The sequence below is a fragment of the Dromiciops gliroides genome, chromosome 2 (assembly GCF_019393635.1).
Source record: "Dromiciops gliroides isolate mDroGli1 chromosome 2, mDroGli1.pri, whole genome shotgun sequence".
Taxonomy (NCBI): Eukaryota; Metazoa; Chordata; class Mammalia; order Microbiotheria; family Microbiotheriidae; genus Dromiciops; species Dromiciops gliroides.
This window is the reverse complement of record NC_057862.1, coordinates 176,021,241-176,039,637: the sequence shown is the minus strand read 5'-3', so window position 1 is coordinate 176,039,637 and position 18,397 is coordinate 176,021,241. Positions and strand designations below refer to the sequence as shown.

At 38.5% G+C, this 18,397-nt stretch overlaps 1 protein-coding gene across 1 annotated transcript in view; it reads left to right on the top strand.

The window, feature by feature from the left end:
• The window catches only part of RNF212B (ring finger protein 212B), an 83,667-nt gene extending 65,656 nt beyond the window's left edge, over positions 1 to 18,011 (top strand). The window contains exons 12-15 of the mRNA XM_043980484.1: positions 15,736 to 15,775; positions 16,348 to 16,442; positions 17,419 to 17,480; positions 17,967 to 18,011. Coding sequence (XP_043836419.1) covers positions 15,736 to 15,775; positions 16,348 to 16,442; positions 17,419 to 17,480; positions 17,967 to 18,011 — 242 coding nt within the window. The remainder of the gene's footprint in view (positions 1 to 15,735; positions 15,776 to 16,347; positions 16,443 to 17,418; positions 17,481 to 17,966) is intronic.
• The last annotated feature ends 386 nt before the right edge of the window (positions 18,012 to 18,397 follow it).

The window sequence follows — 18,397 nt, the reverse complement described above, 5'->3', positions numbered from 1 at the left end:
TTATTATAGTTCTCAAGTCATTCTCATTTATTTATTTATTTTACAATGTTGTAGTCTTTGTGTGAATTATTTTCTTGGTCCTCCTCACATCAATTCACCTTGTATCAGTTTATACAGATCCTTCTAGGTTTCTCTAAATCTGTCCCTTTCTTTTTTTAATTAGAGCACAATATACATATACCATGATTTGTTCAGCCATTCATCCCCAATTTATGGGTTTCCACTGTTGCTATTTCTTTGATACAACAAAAAGTGCTATTACAAATATTTTTGAACCTATGAGTTCTTTCTCTCTTTTTTTTTTTTTGATGTCTTTGTAATATAAGCTTACTTGTGGTATCATTGGGTAAAAAGGTATGCCCAGTTGAATACATTTTGGAAATAGTTCCAAATTGCAGTCCCACCAACAGTATATTACTGTTCCTGTTCTCCCATAGCCCCTCCAATAATTGTCATTATTCTTTGGGGCAGGACAGTCCTTCTTGGCCACCTTGATAGGTTTGAGGTAGAACCTCAGAGTTTGGGGTTGGGTGTTTTTTTTTTTTTCGGTGATGTGTGTGTGTGTGTGTGTGTGTGTGTGTGTGTGTAATCATCAAAAATCTGCCTTCTTTTACAAATGATCAACAACCATATACTACCCTCTCTCCCCAGTTGAGAATGAAAGAAAAACAAACTCCCCGTTACAAACACATCTGGTCAAACAAAACACATTTCTGCTTTGGCCATGTCCAAAAAAAAAAAAATCTCATTCTGTATTCTGAGTCCTTTACCTCTGTCAGGAAGTGGGTAGCATGTTTCATCATTTCTCCTCGGGAATCACTGTTGACCAGCTATGCTTATCTGAATTCCTAATTCTTTCAAAGTAGGATTAAAAAAAACAACCACATTATCATTCTGTAAAATGGTTCTCTTGGATTTGTTCACTTCACTATGTATTAATTCATATACTTTCCCCAGGTTTCTCTGAAACAATCCCCTTCATAATTTTTTACAGCATGATAGTATTCCACCACAATTATATACCAAAACTTGTTGAGTCATTCCCCAATTTATGGGCACCCCTTCAGATTCCCATTTTCTGCTAACTCTAAAAGAGCAATAAATATTTTTGTATATCTTTAGAATTTATTTTGCTTAGGACTAATTCTTCCCTTAATTTACCCTCCCTCTAATTTCTCCTTCCCCCCTCTCCCCTTTCCCTCCTATTTTCTGTGGATTGAAATTTATTTCTGCACCTAACTCTGTATGTGTATTTTTTCCTCCTTTGATCAGTTCAGATGAAAGAGAGGTTCAGGTGTGTGGTGCTCCCCCCCAAGTCCCTCATTGTTTGCATAGAAGTCTACTTCCATCCCTTGATTATATGAGATAATTTTCTTTAACCTTTCTTTCCCTCCCTACCTCTAGCTTATTCCTCTTCTGCACTCTTTCTTTCCATTCTTCTTTTAAGAACATTAAAGCATAACATAAAGCTTCTTAAACTGTGGGTTGAGACCCCATATGGGGTCATGTAACTAAATGCGGGGTTCTCAAAAAATTTGGTGACAGTAAAAGTTTATGTACACCTATTTTATATATATCTATATACCTGGGGTCTCATAAAAATTTCTCTGGCAAAAAGAGGTCAAGAGTAGAAAAAGTTTAAGAAGCCCTGGTCTAGGGGCAGCTAGGTGGCATAGTGGATTGAGTACCAGTCCTGGATTCAGGAGGACCTGAGTTCAAATCCGACCTCAGGCACTCAACACTTACTAGTTGTGTGACCCTGGGCAAGTCACTTAACCCCAATTGCCTAAAAAAAAAAAAAAAGAAGCCCTGGCCTAACAACCACTCCCAGGCCCTCTGATTATTCTCCCTCTGGCACCCCCAAAGATGATAGAATTCAGTGGGGAGATGTATTATTTCCTCATATTTAAATGTAGGCCATTTATTCTTGTTTTGTCTTATGATTGTTCATTCATATTTACCTTTGTGTTTTTCTTAACCCTTGTGTTTGAACTTCAAAATTCCTATGAAACTCTAGTCTTTTCTTTAGAAATGCTTTGGGGGGCAGCTAGGTGGCACAGTGGATAAAGCACTGGCTCTGGATTCAGGAGAACCTGAGTTCAAATCCAGCCTCAGACACTTGACACTTACTAACTTTGTGACCCTGGGCAAGTCACTTAACCCTCATTGCCTCCTCCAAAAAAAATTGCTTGGAAGCCCTTTATTTCACTAAAGGTCCATTTCCTGCTCCCCCTGTAGTCTTATACTGTTTTCCTGGATAAATTATTCTTGGATATAATCCTATATCCTTTGCCTTCTGGAATATATTTTTTAGTTCTTTAGAGTGTGATTTATCCTTTTGGCCCCTTAGTACTTGAGGTTTTTTTTTCTTGATGTTTGCAGTATTTTTTCCCTGTTTGATTTATAAGTTCCAGATCTTGTCTATAATATTCCAGGGTGTTTTCATTTTTAAGTTTCTTTTAGGAAGTGACCAGCAGATTCTGTTTCTACTTTGCTCTCTGGTTCTGAAAACTGCACAGTTTTGTTTTTCCCCCTTTCATCTGTTCTCTTGGTAGTATTTTATTTATTTTCCAATTACATGTAAAGATTTTCAACATTCATTTTTGGGGGAGGACGGGGCAATGAGGGTTAAGTGACTTGCCCAGGGTCACATAGCTAGTAAGCGTCAAGTGTCTGAAGCCAGATTTGAACTCAGGTCCTTCTGAATCTAGGACCAGTGCCTCATCCACTGTGCCACCTAGCTGTCCCCTCAACATTTATTTATGTTTTTTTCAACGTTTATTTTTGTAAGGTTTTGAGTTCCAAATTTTTCCCCCTCCCTCCCTCACTTCCCCCTCCCAGGTGGCAAGCAATTAGATATAGGTTATATATACACATACATATATACATATATATATATACACACACACATATATAATCATGTTATACATATTTCCATATTAGTCATGTTATAAAAGAAAAATCAGAACAAAAGGGAAAAACTACAAAAGAGAAAAATAACAACAACAAATAAAATGGGGGTGGAGCCAAGATGGCAGAGAGAAGCCAGGATGTTGCCTGAGCTTTCCTGTGTTTCCCTCAAAAACAACATTAAATCAAGCCTCTAAACAGATTCTGAAACTACAGAACCTACAAAAAGAGACACATAATCCTCCTACTTGAGATAATTTAGAAGACTTCAAGAAAGGTCTGTCTCACCTGGGTGAAAGGGGAGGGTGGCTCAGCCCAACTCAGCTCAGTGGGCCGCTTGACACTGCTACAATTGGACACAGCTGAGAGTGAGGCAGCTGAGAGCAGTAAGAAGCTTGCAACAGTGAACCCTGTGCCCCAGGAGCAGACTTCAACTTTATAAGTTTAAAAATAGGCTACAACATGAGCAAGAAACAAAAATGGACCCTTACCATTGACAGCTTCTATGGTGAAAGGGAAGACCAAAACTCAAACTCAGATGAGTTTGTCAAAATGCCTGTAGGTGAAGACTCAAGTGGGAAGATGATCTTATCTCAAGACCAAAAAGCCTTCTTTGAAGAGCTCAAAAAGGCTTTTAAAAACCAAATGAGAGAGGTAGAGGAAAAATGGAAAAAGAAATGAGAGAAACGAGAGTTACATTGCAAAAAGAAGCACAAAAATTAACTGAGGAAAACAATTCCTTAAAAAATACAATTGGCCAAATGAGAAAAAAATGGCCAAATGGGAGAAAAAATTGGCCAAATGGAAAAAGAGGTGCAAATGCTTACTGAAGAAAATAATGCCTTAAAAATTAAAATTGGGCAGATGGAAGCTAATAACTCCATGAGACAGCAAGAATCTGTCAAGCATAATCAAAAGACTGAAAAAAATAGAAGAAAATGTGAAATATCTCATTGGAAAAACAACTGACCTGGAAAACAGATCCAAGAGAGATAATCTGAGAATTATTTGACTATCTGAAAGCCATGATCAAGAAAAGAGTCCAGACACTATATTCCAGGAAATTATCAAGGAGAACTGTCCTGAAATTGTAGAATCAGAGGATAAAATCATCATTGAAAGAATCCACTGATCACCTCCTGAAAGAGACCCCAAAAGGAAAACTTCAAGGAATATTATAGCCAAACTCCAGAATTATCAGGTGAAGGAGAAAATACTCCAAGCAGCCAGAAAGAAGCCATTTAAATATCATGGAGCCACAGTCAGGATTACACAGAACCTGACAGCTTAAACATTAAAGGATCTCAGGGCTTGGAATATGATATTCAGGAAGGCAAAGGAGCTTGGGTTACAACCCATAATCAACTACCCAGCAAAACTGATCATTCTCTTTCAGAGGAAAAGATGGACATTCAATGAAATAGGGGACTTCCAAAGCTTTCTGAGAAAAAGACCAGAACTGAACAGAAAATTTGATCTCCAAATACAAGACTCAAGGGAAATATAAAGAGGTAAACAGGGGTGGGGGTGAGGGTGGGGGTGGAAGGTTGCTCAATGATGTTAAACTGCTTGCATCCCTATGAGGGAGGATAATACTTTTAACTCTTGGGATCTGTATGTCTGTTAAGGTATTGTTATTTTTTTCTTTTTCTTTTTTTAGTGAGACAATTGGGGTTAAGTGACTTGCTCAAGGTCACACAGCTAGTAAGTGTTATGTGTCTGAATCCGGATTTGAACTCAGGTACTCCTGACTCCAGGGCCGGTGCTCTATACACTGCGCCACCTAGCTGCCCCCTGTTATTTTTTTTAAATAGGCAATGAGGGTTAAGTGACTTGCTCAGGGTCACACAGCTAGTAAGTGGCATGTGTCTGAAGCCAGATTTGAACTCAGGTCCTCCTGAATCCAGGACTGGTACTTTATCCAATGCGCCACCTAGCTGCCCCAAGGTAATGTTATTCAATTGACTTTGATGTGATGATATAAAGAAACTTAAGGGGCAGAATAAAAGGTGACTGGGGGAGAAGAGAAAGGGGGAAGTGGAATGGGGTTAATTAAACCATATGAAGAGGCACCAAAAGAACCCATTACAATAGAGGGAAAGAAGGGAGGAGTGAGCATTGTTTCAACCTTACTCTCATCAGATTTGGTTCAGGGAGGGAATAAAATACACTCCCATTTATATAAAGGAACTTAGCTTACTCTTTAAGGAAACAAAAGGGGAAAGGGGAAAAGGGTGGTATTGATAGAAGGGAGGACAGAAGCAGGGGGAAAATGGGGCAAGCTGATAAAAGGGAGGGCAGGTTGAGGGAGGCAGTGGTCAGAAGCAAAACACTGGTCAAGAGGAATAGGGTGTTGGGCAGCTAAGTGGTACAGTGGATAAAGCACAAGCCCTGGATTCAGGAGGACCCGAGTTCAAATCCAGCCTCAGACACTTGATACTTACTAGCTGTGTGACCCTGGGCAAATCCCAACAAAAAATAAAGAAAGAAAAGAAAAGAAAAGAAAGCCCTGTATTGGGGCAGCTAGGTGACATAGTGGATAAAGCACCGGCCCTAGATTCAGGAGGATCTGAGTTCAAATTTGGCCTCAGACACTTGACACTTACTAGCTGTGTGACCCTGGGCAAGTCACTTAACCCTCATTGCCCTGCAAAGAAAAAAAGAGGAATAAGGTGAAAAAAGGGAAGAAAGAGTACAAAGGGGAAAAGAGGATGGAGGGAAATAAACAGTTAATAATCTTAACCATGAATGTGAATGGGATGAATTCTCCCATAAAATGGAAGCAAATAGCAGAGTGGATTAAAAACCAGAATCCTACAATATGCTGTTTACAAGAAACACATTTGAAGCAGAGAGATACACACAGAATAAAGGTAAAAGGTGGGAGCAAAATATATTATGCTTCAGCTGGGGTAGCAATCCTTATCTTAGACAATGCAAAAGCAAAAATATATATAATTAAAAGAGATAAGGAAGGAAACTACATCTTGCTAAAAGGTATGATAGATAATGAAGTAATATCAATACTAAACATGTATGCACCAAGTGGTATAGCATACAAATTCTTAGGGGAGAAGTTAAATGAGTTACAAGAGGAAATAGACAGCAAAACTATACTAGTGGGGGATCTGAACCTTCCCCTCTCAGAATTAGATAAATCTAACTACAAAATAAATAAGAAAGAAGTTAAAGAGGTGAATAGAATATTAGAAAAGTTAGATATGAGAGATATCTGGAGAAAACTGAATGGGGATAGAAAGGAATATACATTTTTCTCAGCAGTACATGACTCATACTAAAAAATTGACCATGTATTAGGGTACAAAAACCTCATAGTCAAATGTAGAAAGGCAGAAATAGTAAATGCATCCTTCTCAGATCATGATGCAATAAAAATTACAAGTAATAAAGAGCCATGGAAAGATAGACTGAAAAATAATTGGAAACTAAACAATCTCATCCTAAAGAATGAATGGGTCAAACAACAAATCATAGAAACAATCAATAACTTCATCCAAGAGAATGACAATAATGAGACAACATACCAAAACTTATGGGATGCAGCCAAAGCAGTGCTTAGGGGAAATTTTATATCTCTAAATGCTTACATGAATAAAAAAGAGAAAGAGGAGATCGATGAATTGGGCATGCAACTAAAAAAAGCTAGAAAAAGAGCAAATTTTAAATCCCCAACTGAATACTAAATTAGAAATCCTAAAAATCAAAGGAGAAATTAATAAAATTGAAAGCAATAAAACTATAGAATTAATCAATAAAACTAAGCTGGTTTTATGAAAAAAATAAAATAGATAAACCTTTGGTTAATTTGATTTAAAAAAAAATTTTTTTTTTGGTGAGGCAATTGGGGTTAAGTGACTTACCTAGGGTCACACAGCTAGTAAGTCTTAAGTGTCTGAGGCCGGATTTGAACTCAGGTCCTCCTGACTCCAGGGCTGGTGCTCTATCCACTGTGCCACCTAGCTGCCCCGGTTAATTTGATTTAAAAAAAAAGAAAGAAGAAAACCAAATTACCAGTATCAAAAATGAAAGGGGAGATTTCACCACCAATGAAGTGTAAATTGAAGCAATAATTAGGAGATATTTTGCCCAACTATATGCCAATAAATTTGATAATCTAAATGAAATGGATGAATATTTACAAAAATACAAATTGCCCAGGTTAACTGAAGAGGAAATAAAATCCCTAAATAGACCTATTTTAGAAAAAGAAATTGAACAAGTCATCAATGAACTCCCTAAGAAAAAATCTCGAGGGCCAGATGGGTTTACAAGTGAATTCTACCAAACATTTAAAGAACAATTAATTCCAATACTATACAAAGTATTTGGAAAAATAGGTGAAGGAGTTCTACCAAATTCCTTTTATGACACAAATATGGTGTTGATACCTAAACCAGGCAGAGCCAAAACAGAGAAAGAAAATTACAGACCAATTTCCCTAATGAATATCAATGCAAAAATCTAAAATAAAGTATTAGCAAGGAGATTGCAGCAAGTGATCACCAGGATAATACACTATGACCAGGTGGGATTTATAGCAGGAATGCAAGGCTGGTACAACATTAGAAAAACAGACCTGACTGAGATTTGGTTTGAGATTTCTGCCCTACTTATTCCTTTGCAAACTTCAGACTGGGCTAGACATTAGATCTGAGACCCTGCTCTGCTCCTGGGATCTGCCCTACACCACTGCAATTTACTTCTGAATTTACCCTTTGCTTGATATACTGCTTGATATGCTCCTTATCACACAATGCCAGCCTAAGTCACAGGTGCTTTTGTCTGTCTGCCCTGCATGTCTCTTCTGCTGCCCATCTAGATGAAGTGGCTGAGATTAGGCCTACCCTCTACCTCAATCTCTGACTTTCATTTCAGTGTTCTTGTGTTCTATTGAGTTTTATCTTCTTTTTTGCATAATCCCTAATTGTGAGTGGATTCTGTCCCTTGTTTTGGCTGTGATAGGCCCCTGTGGAATATTGGAGATCATGTTAGTCTCAAGTCTCCTACACATTTTCCCTGGAGATAGTCCTCAGGTGCTAAATTGGCCTTCCTGCCTACTGTGACTCCCAGTTCTCAGTTAACACATGGTAAAAGCTTTGTCTTTCTGCACAGAGATAATATGGAGACTAGTTCTATCCCTGCTTCTGTTCTGATAAGAAAAGGTCAATATCTATCTTCAGCTCCATAATTACTAACATACTGGCTTGTGATTTTCCTTTTTAGAGTGTTGGATGGCTTCACATCCATTTGTGGGAACTCGTGCTATATTTCTTGCCTTGGCTTCTTTCCCTTAAGGCTAGTCTTCCAGGTAAAATTCTTGGTGGGGCAGCTAAGTGATTCAGTGGATAGAGTGCTAATCCTGGAGTCAAGAGGACCCGAGTTCAAATCCTAGCTTAGACACTTAAATACTATACAAATCACTGTTTTATTTCAGTTTCCTCATCTGCAAAATGAGCTAGAGAAGGAAATGGCAAACCATTCCAGTATCTTTGCCAAGAAAAGACCAAAAGTGGTCATGAAGAGTCAGACACAACTGAAAACATCTAAGCAACAAACCTGGTAAAATCCCTCTACCTGGCTTCTGGTCATCTTTTTGTATAATTCTGGCTTAGGTGAGGAACTTATGGTCACTTCATTTTGTTTTTTATCCTTGGTCTTTCTGAGGCCTTTTTTTCCAGATTTTTACTGGGGTTTATATGGGAGAGGCGTGCTTCTCTATGACTTTTCCTATTGAATTCCTAACCAAAAGTCTATTGTTAGTATACTTGAATTGTTCTTTGTATTTAACCATTCATCTTGGATGTATATTATCTCTATGTCATAGAGAAAATTAAGGCACAGAAAAATAAAAATATAGCTAGAATACTTAAAATATAGCTAGAAAACAGCACATCTCAGTGGCCTACCTCAACTGGTATGGTCAAAAGCTATTCTTCAACTTCTATGGACAGAGCTACTCATGCATATCTTGTGGACAAGATGGAGAGATGTGACTTAGATGCATTATGATAGTTGAATTTGAAACTGATTGACTGGCCACATCCAAAGTGTGGTCATTAGTGGGTAAATGTGAACCTGGAGGAAGGTCTCGAGTAGAGTATTTCAGGAATTAGTTTTCAGTCCTATATTGTTTAACCTCTATCAGAGACTCAGATGAAGACATAGATTAAATGCTTCTCAAATTTGAAGATAAAATAAAAGGATAATAGGGGCTGCTGGGTGGTGCAGTGGAGAAAGCACCTGCCCTGGATTGAGGAGGACCTGAGTTCAAATCCAGCCTCAGACACTTGACACTTACTAGCTATGTGACCCTGGGCAAGTAACTTAACTCTGATTGTCCTGCCAAAAAAAAAAAAGATAAAGTGATAGTGAACATGTCGGGTGATAGAATTAGGATCCAAAAAGGTCTTAACAGGCAGCAATAATTTACCAAATCATATGAGATGAAGTTTAATGGGTATAATGTAAAGTTCTATATTTGCATCAACCTCATCTCTCCTCTCTTCCCTAATCTCACTCCTACCCTTCACTTACAGGTTACCTAGCTGCCTATTTCAGTGAGAAAATTGAGTCAGATGATGTGAGCTCAGTCTATCCCCTCCATTCCTCAAAATTTCTTAGCATCATCACCATTCTTCTTCCCTCTGTCACACAAGAAGAGGCATCCCTACTCTTCTTCAGTCTCTCCCCTTTTTTTGGCCTCTTCCCATCTGCCTACGAAAATGCTCTGGTTTTCCCAAACCTAAAAAACCTTCCATTGACCCTTCTAACTTATCTAACTACTACCCCATATCTCTTCACCCTTTCACTGCTTAATTTCTTTAAAAAGTTATCTATACCTGGGCCTCCATTTCCTTATTTCCCATTGTCTCCTCAACTTTGCAGCCTAATTCTTGCCCTTAACCACTCTGTTGAAACTATTTTCTCAGAGGTCACCAAAGACCAAATCCACTGGTGTTTTTGCATTCCTTATCTTCTTTCTGTTGCTTTTGATAAAGTTGCTCACTGCATACTGTCTAATCTGTTCATTTGAGAAATTATTCTCTTGGTTCTCCTACTGCTGTCTGCTTTACTGGCTGCTTATCCTTATCTCAGTGTGGATATTGTCCATGGTCCACTTTTTTTCTCTCTCCACTTTATGTCTTATTCATTTACGAAGCTTGAACATTTGCAGACAATTTCCAAATCTGTGCTTCTGGCTGCTTTCAGAACATTTTCACCTGTTATGTTCCATTGGCATGGCAAACCAAAATATCTGAAATCAAGAATTACCCTCTTAAATCTGCAAATTCAGTTGTTTAGTTGTTTTCAGTCACATATTACTCTTTGTGACTTTATTTGGGGTTTTCTTTGCAAAGATACTGGAGTAGTTTGCCATTTCCTTCTTCAGCTCATTTTACAGATGAGGAAACTGAGGTAAATAGGGTTAAGTGACTTGCTCAGGGTCACACAGCTGGTAAGTGACTGAGGCCAGATTTGAACTTAGGAAGTTGAGTCTTCCTAATTCCAGGCCCAGTACTCTATCCACTGTGCCACCTAGCTTTCCCCAAATCTGCTCATACCACATACCTAATCTTCAGTCATTTGCCAAATACTGTCAGTTACACTGTGGCAGCATCTCTTTTGCTGTATGTTGCCTCTATCACTAACATAGCATAATCTCATCTGAAGTATTGATTACAATAGCCTCCTCACATCTTTCTCTTTTTTCTTTTCTTTTTTTTTTTGTGTGTGTGAGAGGCAATTGGGGTTAAGTGACTTGCCCAGGGTCACACAGCTAGTAAGTGTCAAGCATCTGAGGCCAGATTTGAACTCGGGTCCTTCTGAATTCAGGGCTGGTGCTCTATCCACTGCACCACCTGACTGTCCCTCCTTACATTTTTCTACTGCTACTCTCCTTATATTTCAGTCTATCTTTCATTTTTCACATCCAGCCTTGTGATTTCATTGGTATAAATAAGTCCTAGTGAGGAAATGCCCTTTACTAATGTGGATCATCAACTGTTCTGCAATTTATATAGTCTAAGTGAATTGCTTGTGGCACTGAAAGGTTAAGTAACTTTACCAGGGCAACCTGACTGATACATGTTAGAGGATGTGAATCCAGGTCTTCCTGACTTAGAAGTGGGCTATCTCCTAAATCACTATCCTACCTTCACACTAGGGCCAAAATAAGGTTTCTTATGTATATATTTGATCATGTTACTTCTCAGCTCAAAAATCCTCAGAGGTGTTCCCTATTGCTTCCAGGGTAAAGTTACAAACCCTCTGCCTCACCTTCAGGGTGGCCTACTTGCAATTCCTTTAGCACATCACTTCATCTCCTGTCTCCATTCCTTTGTATTCCATTCCTTTGTATTGACTGTCCCACATACCTAGAATACTCTGCCCCCTAACCTATGCCTTTTAGTTTCCCTGGCTTTCTTCAAGATTCAGCTTACATTTTAGCTTTTGCAGAGGTCTTTCCTGGTCCCCTCAGTTGCTAATACCTTCCCTTTTCAGATTACCTTTGGCTACTCTCTCTCTCTCTCTCTCTCCCCATCTATATCTATAGGTCTTCTATTTACTTAGTTATTTACATGTTTCCTTCTCCATTGGAATGTGTGCTTCCTGAGGGCAGGGATTCTTTTTTGGTCTTGCTTTGTATTTCCAGTGCTTAGCACAATGCCCAGTACATAGTAGAAGAACTTAATAAATGTTTAACTGATCATACAATCTGATGTCACCCTTCCTTTCCAGCTTTATCTTATAACATCACCCTTGACACTCTAGTTAAACTGGTCTGATTTCTGAATCCAAATGCACAATGCACTTTCCCACCTTGGTGCTTTTGTTCAGGCTATTCCCTCTGCTTAGAATGCTCTCCACTCCTCTCTTTACTTGTTGAATTCTTACCCATCCTTCAAAGCCCAACTAAAATGTCATTTTTTCATGAAGTCTTCCTGATCCCTCATCAATAGCAACCCTGCCCCTCAGACTTCATATATAATTTTGTTTTACAAATCTCTAATGTATTTATCACATAACAGTATATATTATAGTTATCTATATTGCTGTTTAGACTATAAGTTCTGTGGGGACAGGAATGATGTTTCACCTAATTTTAAAAAAATCTCCCAGTACAATACTTTGCCCATATTAAGTACTTAATAAATATGTTTACTTATTGAATTAATAAACTTCAAAAATAGAGTATAAAAGAGGCATGATTAGATCATAGTTTATATGAAAAGACCTGAGAATCAGAAGTGTGATTTGGTAGCCAAAAAAGCTAATGTAACCTACACTAATAAAGACATAATGTCCTGAAAAAAGGGAGGTGACATTCTTGCTGTGCTAGTCAGATGAAATCTAGAATTTTGTGTTCGTTTCTGGGTGCCACAGTTTAGAAAAGACACTAAGAAATTTGAGAATGTTTGGAGTAGGGCAGTCAACATGATGAGACTGGAGGCCATTTCAAATGAGGATTTAAAAAATGAATTATAGATGTTTAGAAGAAGAGATTTAGTGGGGACACAATAGTTGTCTTCAAGTATTTGAAGAATTATCTCATATAAGACAGTCAATGTTGTTCTGTTTGACCTCAGAGGATCGTGCTAGAAACAGAATGGAAGATGCTGAGAGGCAGATTCAGGCTCTATGTAAGGAAAACTTCCAAACAATTTGAGCTATCCAAAAGCAGCCTGGACTGCCCAGAGGTAGTGGGCTCCTCATTATGTGAAATCCTTAAAAGTAGTTTATTTTTCTTTTTTCTTTTCAAGGATGTATTTTTTTATTAATTTCTGCCTTCAACTAGCTCCTCTTCCCCATTTAGCAAAGTAAAAAAAAAATGAAAAAAATCCTTCAATACATACATAGTTCAGCAAAGCACATACTCACATTAACCATGTATGTGTCTCTTTCTACATTTTAAGTTCATCACCTATCAGGGTGGGTTTTATCTACAATCTTTTCTACTTCTGATCTATTGTTGCATTTATCAAAGTGATAAAATCTTTCAAAGTCATTTTTCTCCATAATGTTATCATTGTATACATTGTTCTACTAATTCTAATTGCTTTGCTTTTCATTTGTTCATAAAGGCCTTTCCGATATCCTTTGAAACTGTCCATCTTTTCTTGTGGCAAAATAATTTTCTATTATTTTCATATGCTGTGCTTTATTTAGCCATTCCCCAATAGGACAGCCCTTTAGTTTCCATTTTTTGGCTACCTTGAAAAGAACTGATTTATATATATGTATGTATATATATATATATATATATACATATGCACATACACACACACACACATATATCTATATATCAGGGCAATGAGGGTTAAGTGACTTGTCCAGGGTCACACAGCTAGTGTCAAGTGTCTAAGGCTGGCTTTGAATTCAGGTGCTCCTGAATCCAGGGACACTGCTTTATCCACTGTGCCACCTAGCTGCCCCCTGCTATAAATATTTTTGTACATGTATATTCTTTTTCTCTTTTTAAAATTTCCTTAAGATATAGGCCTAGTAATGGTACATCTGGGTTAAAGGGTATGTACAGTTTGTTAATCTTCTGGACACAGATCTAAATTGCTTTATAGAATGGTTGGACCAATCTTCAGCTCCACTGACAATGTATTAGTATAGTGTTTTCCCTCAGCCCTATTGGAGGTCTTCTAGCAGAGACTGGATGACCACTTGTTAAAATATTGTGGATAGAATTCCTCTTGGATATCCTCTGCTTTCTGGGTTTTTGTGACACTGTTATTGTGAGCAGTTTTATAATAATTGGGGAAACAAAGTCCAAGCTATGTGATATATTAGCAAAGCATATAGTTGCAGAACAAATTGGGTCCAGGGTCCCTCAGCAGGCACAAAGACCCTGAAGAGAGATTTACAAGGATTTTTATAGTAAAGTACAGTTACTATTTTTAGCATTACTATTATTAGATTTAGGGACTTAACAGAGTTTGGAGGATTCTGATTGGTTACATCCATCTACATTCTGTAAAAATTCATGGCACAGGGGCAGCTAGGTGGTGCAGTGGATAAAGCACTGGCCTTGGATTCAGGAGGACCTGAGTTCAAATGCGGCCTCAGACACTTGACACTTAGTAGCTGTGTGACCTTGGGTAACCTTCATTACCCCCCCCCAAAGTTAATGGCACAATAACAATTGACTTCCCCCAAATTGTGTAATTTACAGGAAAATAAGACAACTCCAATAGCTGTATAGAATTGTTGGCAAAGATTCAACATAGAGTTGGTTTGATTCTCTTACTGTTTTCTCCTGATCCTTCTACCTGTGTGACCACTAGCATCTCCTTTGCTACATCTTTATCCATGTCCTTCTTCCATGTTCTCTGTCCTGGACCTTCTTCTTTTCTCTCTGTATACCCTCTTTGTTGATATCATTAGTTATTGTGGATTAAATTATCATGTCTGTGAAGGTGACTCTTAGGCCTGAATCCCTTTCCTCAGCTCTAGACCCACATTACTAATTTCTTTTTGGACCTGACCAACTGGATATCACTTACACATCTTAGACTCAATAGGTCTGTCCAAAATGGAACTCATCTCCCTCCCCCTTCTAAACATCAATCCCCCTTTCATGAACTTCATATTTCAACCAAACTGGTTTACTAACTATTCCTCAAATAAGCACTCCAGGGGCAGCTAGATATTGCAGTGGATAAAGCACTGGCCCTGGATTCAGGAGGACCTGAGTTCAAATCTGGCCTCAGACACTTGACACTTACTAGTTGTGTGACCCTGGGCAAGTCACTTAACCTTCATTGCCCTGCAAAAAAAAAAGCAACAAAACAAGACAAAACAAAACAAAACAAATAAGCACTCCATCTTCCATTGCTGTACCTTTGCCTGGAATGTACTTCTTCCTCACCTCAGCCTTTTAGAACCTCTACCCTTCTTTAAGGTTTAGCTTATATGCCATCTTCTACAAGAAGACTTCCCTGATTCCCTTGTTAGTGTTCTCTCCATCCTCCTCAAGTTATCATGTCAATATTTGTAAAGGCAGCTGGTAGCACAGTGGATAGAGTACTGGGACTAGAATCAGAAAGACCTGAGTTCAAATCCCGACTTGAGACACTAGTTGTATCACATGCTAGCTATGTGACCCTGGGCAAGTCACTTAACCTCAGTTTCCTCAACTGTAAAATGAGGATAATAATAGCACTTATCTCAGAGTTTTTTGTGAGGATAAAATGAAATATTTATAAAAGCACTTAGCACAGTGCCTGGCACATAGTCACTTATTTTCCCTTTCCCTTGCCTATTTACATGTTATATGTGGACTCTTTGAGGATAGAGAAACCTTTATTTTTATCTTTGAATCCTCAGTGCCTAGCACAGTGCTTTACACATTGTAGTTTAATGAATGCTTTTTGGACTGAATTAGATTATGGTTCTCATTTTGATATAGCTAACTCCTGGTTTCCTCATAATACTGTGAGGACAGAATCATTTGGGGAATGACTATATTTAGGACATAGAAACTTTATTGTAATAATGTATTAAATAATTGTAACTATTTAGTGTGTTCTGTTTCTTCTGCAGCATTTTCATAGAGCACAACTTGCCAGAAGTCACACCAAGACAGTAATAACATGCCCTGATGTACAGAGTACATGCTTTGACTCCCAGTAATCACAGGGCTAGGGGGGTGGGGGGAGTGAGGCATTATTGCCTCATGCCCTTTAACTTGCTTTTCTTTCGGTTGCAGCCCTCAATTCTGTCTCCCCATCAGCAGTATATCTGAATCTTTCCAGTTCATTGATTGCCTTAATTGATCTTTTTTATGCTTTTCAGATACTCCTTCACCAGCTTCTACTAATAGCCTATCTTATCGGTGAGTTGCCATATGTCCCCTTCACCTTGGGACCTGATGGCTGCCTTAATTAGTTCTTAGACCTTACTAGCCATCCATCTATCATGTAGTAGACAAAGTCCTGAATTTAGAGTCAGAGTTTGTAGTTCCTAATCCTGGCTCTACTACCAAGTGACTGAGGGCAAATCATTTAACATTTCTGAGTTTCAGTTTCCTTTACTATAAAAATGAGAAGGTTGAACTAGATGACCTTTAAAGTCCCTTCTAGCTCTAAGTCTTTTGGGTGCTCTTCTTTCCACACTGTGCCTACCTCAAGGGCAAAGATTACTCTCTGTTTTTACTACCGAATCTTATCTGCTTGCTCCCCCCCCCCCCCCCCCCGCCAAAGTTGACCTACATAGACACAACTATTTAGATGCCATTGCCTAGACTCTGATTTTAAATATCATAAATTGGGAGCACAGGGTATTTTTTCCTGATAGGGGTACTTTGGGCTATACAAATTGGTCCGAAATATATGTACTGCCCCATACAAAAAATTTGTTATTTCATTCTCTTTACTGACATTTCCTTTCTCATCCATTCTCCTTTAGGGCTCTCTCTGCTTCCTCAGGACCAGGGATTTTCTCTGTCAGACCACATCTAGATGGTATTGATGGGAATACTGGTCTCACACCTAGCCGTTCAAGTAAGTGGAATTATGTTTCCAAAGAAGTAGTTTAAAATTTCAATTCATATTTCCAGCACTTTCCCCAGATAAAAAACATGCTTGTTGGTATTCTGATAGAAAAAAATGAATGGAAAACAATCTTTTTGGAAATAACTCATTTTAAACAACCTTAGGAATCAAGAAGGGAAAAAGTATTTTATGGGTCATAATGATTAAAACATGAATCCAAACTAAACTTCAAGCAGCCAATGTAAGAAGTGTTTCACACTACCGATTACTAAATTGTGTCTCCACACTAGTGAAAGTGATTGGAGGTGGGGAAAGGTCCTGAAACATTTTGTATGTTTCAAACGTATGAAACATTTTGTATGTAAGGTCAAGGAAGAGAACGGATGCCTGATAGATACTATTGAGACACATAATCTCTTTCTCCCATGTTTTACCTTCAAGGATGTGCAACTTTATAACAAATTTTTCACATGCTGGCCCATACTGGATTAAAAAAAAATAAGAGAACAAAAACAAATCGAAAATTTTTCGTGGTTTTACATGGGTAGTATTTACCCTAATCTTCTTCTAATTCATGTTGGGCAAAATACTTAGTTACCAGAGTAGAAACAACTGTACTTGCTTGTTGTTGTCAGCAAGGTAGGAAGGATGCTTATTTTCACTTATGATGAATTCCAAACCAAAAAGTGATCTGTGTGTACCTCTCTTGGGCAACTGCCATCTCATCATCTTTCTTAACCATCCTTCCATCTTTAAGCATTTTTTACTCAATTGAACTGAAATCTCAGATCCTAGCTTCACACAATAAATATGGGCCTTGTCATCTTCTCCCCTTTAGTTATATGCTAATGGCTTTAAAGAGCAAAAAGAATAACCCAACCCTTTATGCCTGCCTCTGTTTTCCATAAGCTCAGAACTGTCCAGCTATTGGGGCTCACAGCACTTAAGAATTCCTGAGGGGTCATTATCTTTTCTATATCCTCAGGCCAGAGTGGTGGTAGATCAGCACCAGAGACTCCTGTTGCTCCCCAGCTACCAGGCCTACAGGTGAGCCCACCTGCCTCACCTAATTTCTGCACAAGCAACCCACTGCTCATTGGGCCTCTGAACTAAAAGATATGGCAGGAAAGTGCCCAACTCTGGCTTTTAGCTAGAGTGGCAGAGCATAAATTGTGAGCAATGACCTGGGTTATCAGAGCACTAAGGGGAAAGTTCCAAAGTGGGTGGACTTTGTTGTTGTTGTTATAGTTGCCATCTACCATTTTCTCTTGGGTCCTGTCGTAATATCTCCAAAAGATAAATATTTCTGGAGGATACTTTTATCCCCTGGGGAAGGTAGCTACAATGATGCTTTTTATACAAGAGGTTGGATCATTAGTCTGATTCACTGAAATAGGCAGCAAATGGTCAAGAAAGAGTAAGAGGGGCCTCTGTAGAAAAGGCACCAACCAGATGAATGATAAAACCCATGCTTTAGATTATTTCCATGGTTTAGTCTTTGAGAATATTTCTAAAAAAGCTTTCTTTTCTCAGCTCCAGGTCACCCCCCAGGCACCTCAATTACATCAAACTAGGTAACTTGCACCTTATTCTATATAGTTCTCCTTACCAAGAACAGGGGTACCAAAGATGCATCACTAGAGAAAGGAAGCTTTCCAATGTCCCTGAAAAGTTTGCAGAAAATCCTACATGTCAGAGGGACAGGGACAGTAAACTTCATCCACTCACTGTAACCTACAGAATAAACTGTAATTTAGATGGGAGATCGAAGAGTAATATTATACTTCTCCTGAAAATTATGCCTAGTTTCTTGCATCATGAAAGCTTTGTTGCCTTCCTTATTGCTGTGCACATCTCTGTATTCCTCTCCTCTATTGCAGGTTGCCCAACAATAGAAGCAGATTCGATTAGTCAGGGAGAGTGAAGCATGGACCTTTCCCTGCTCCTGGATCAACCTCTTCTCC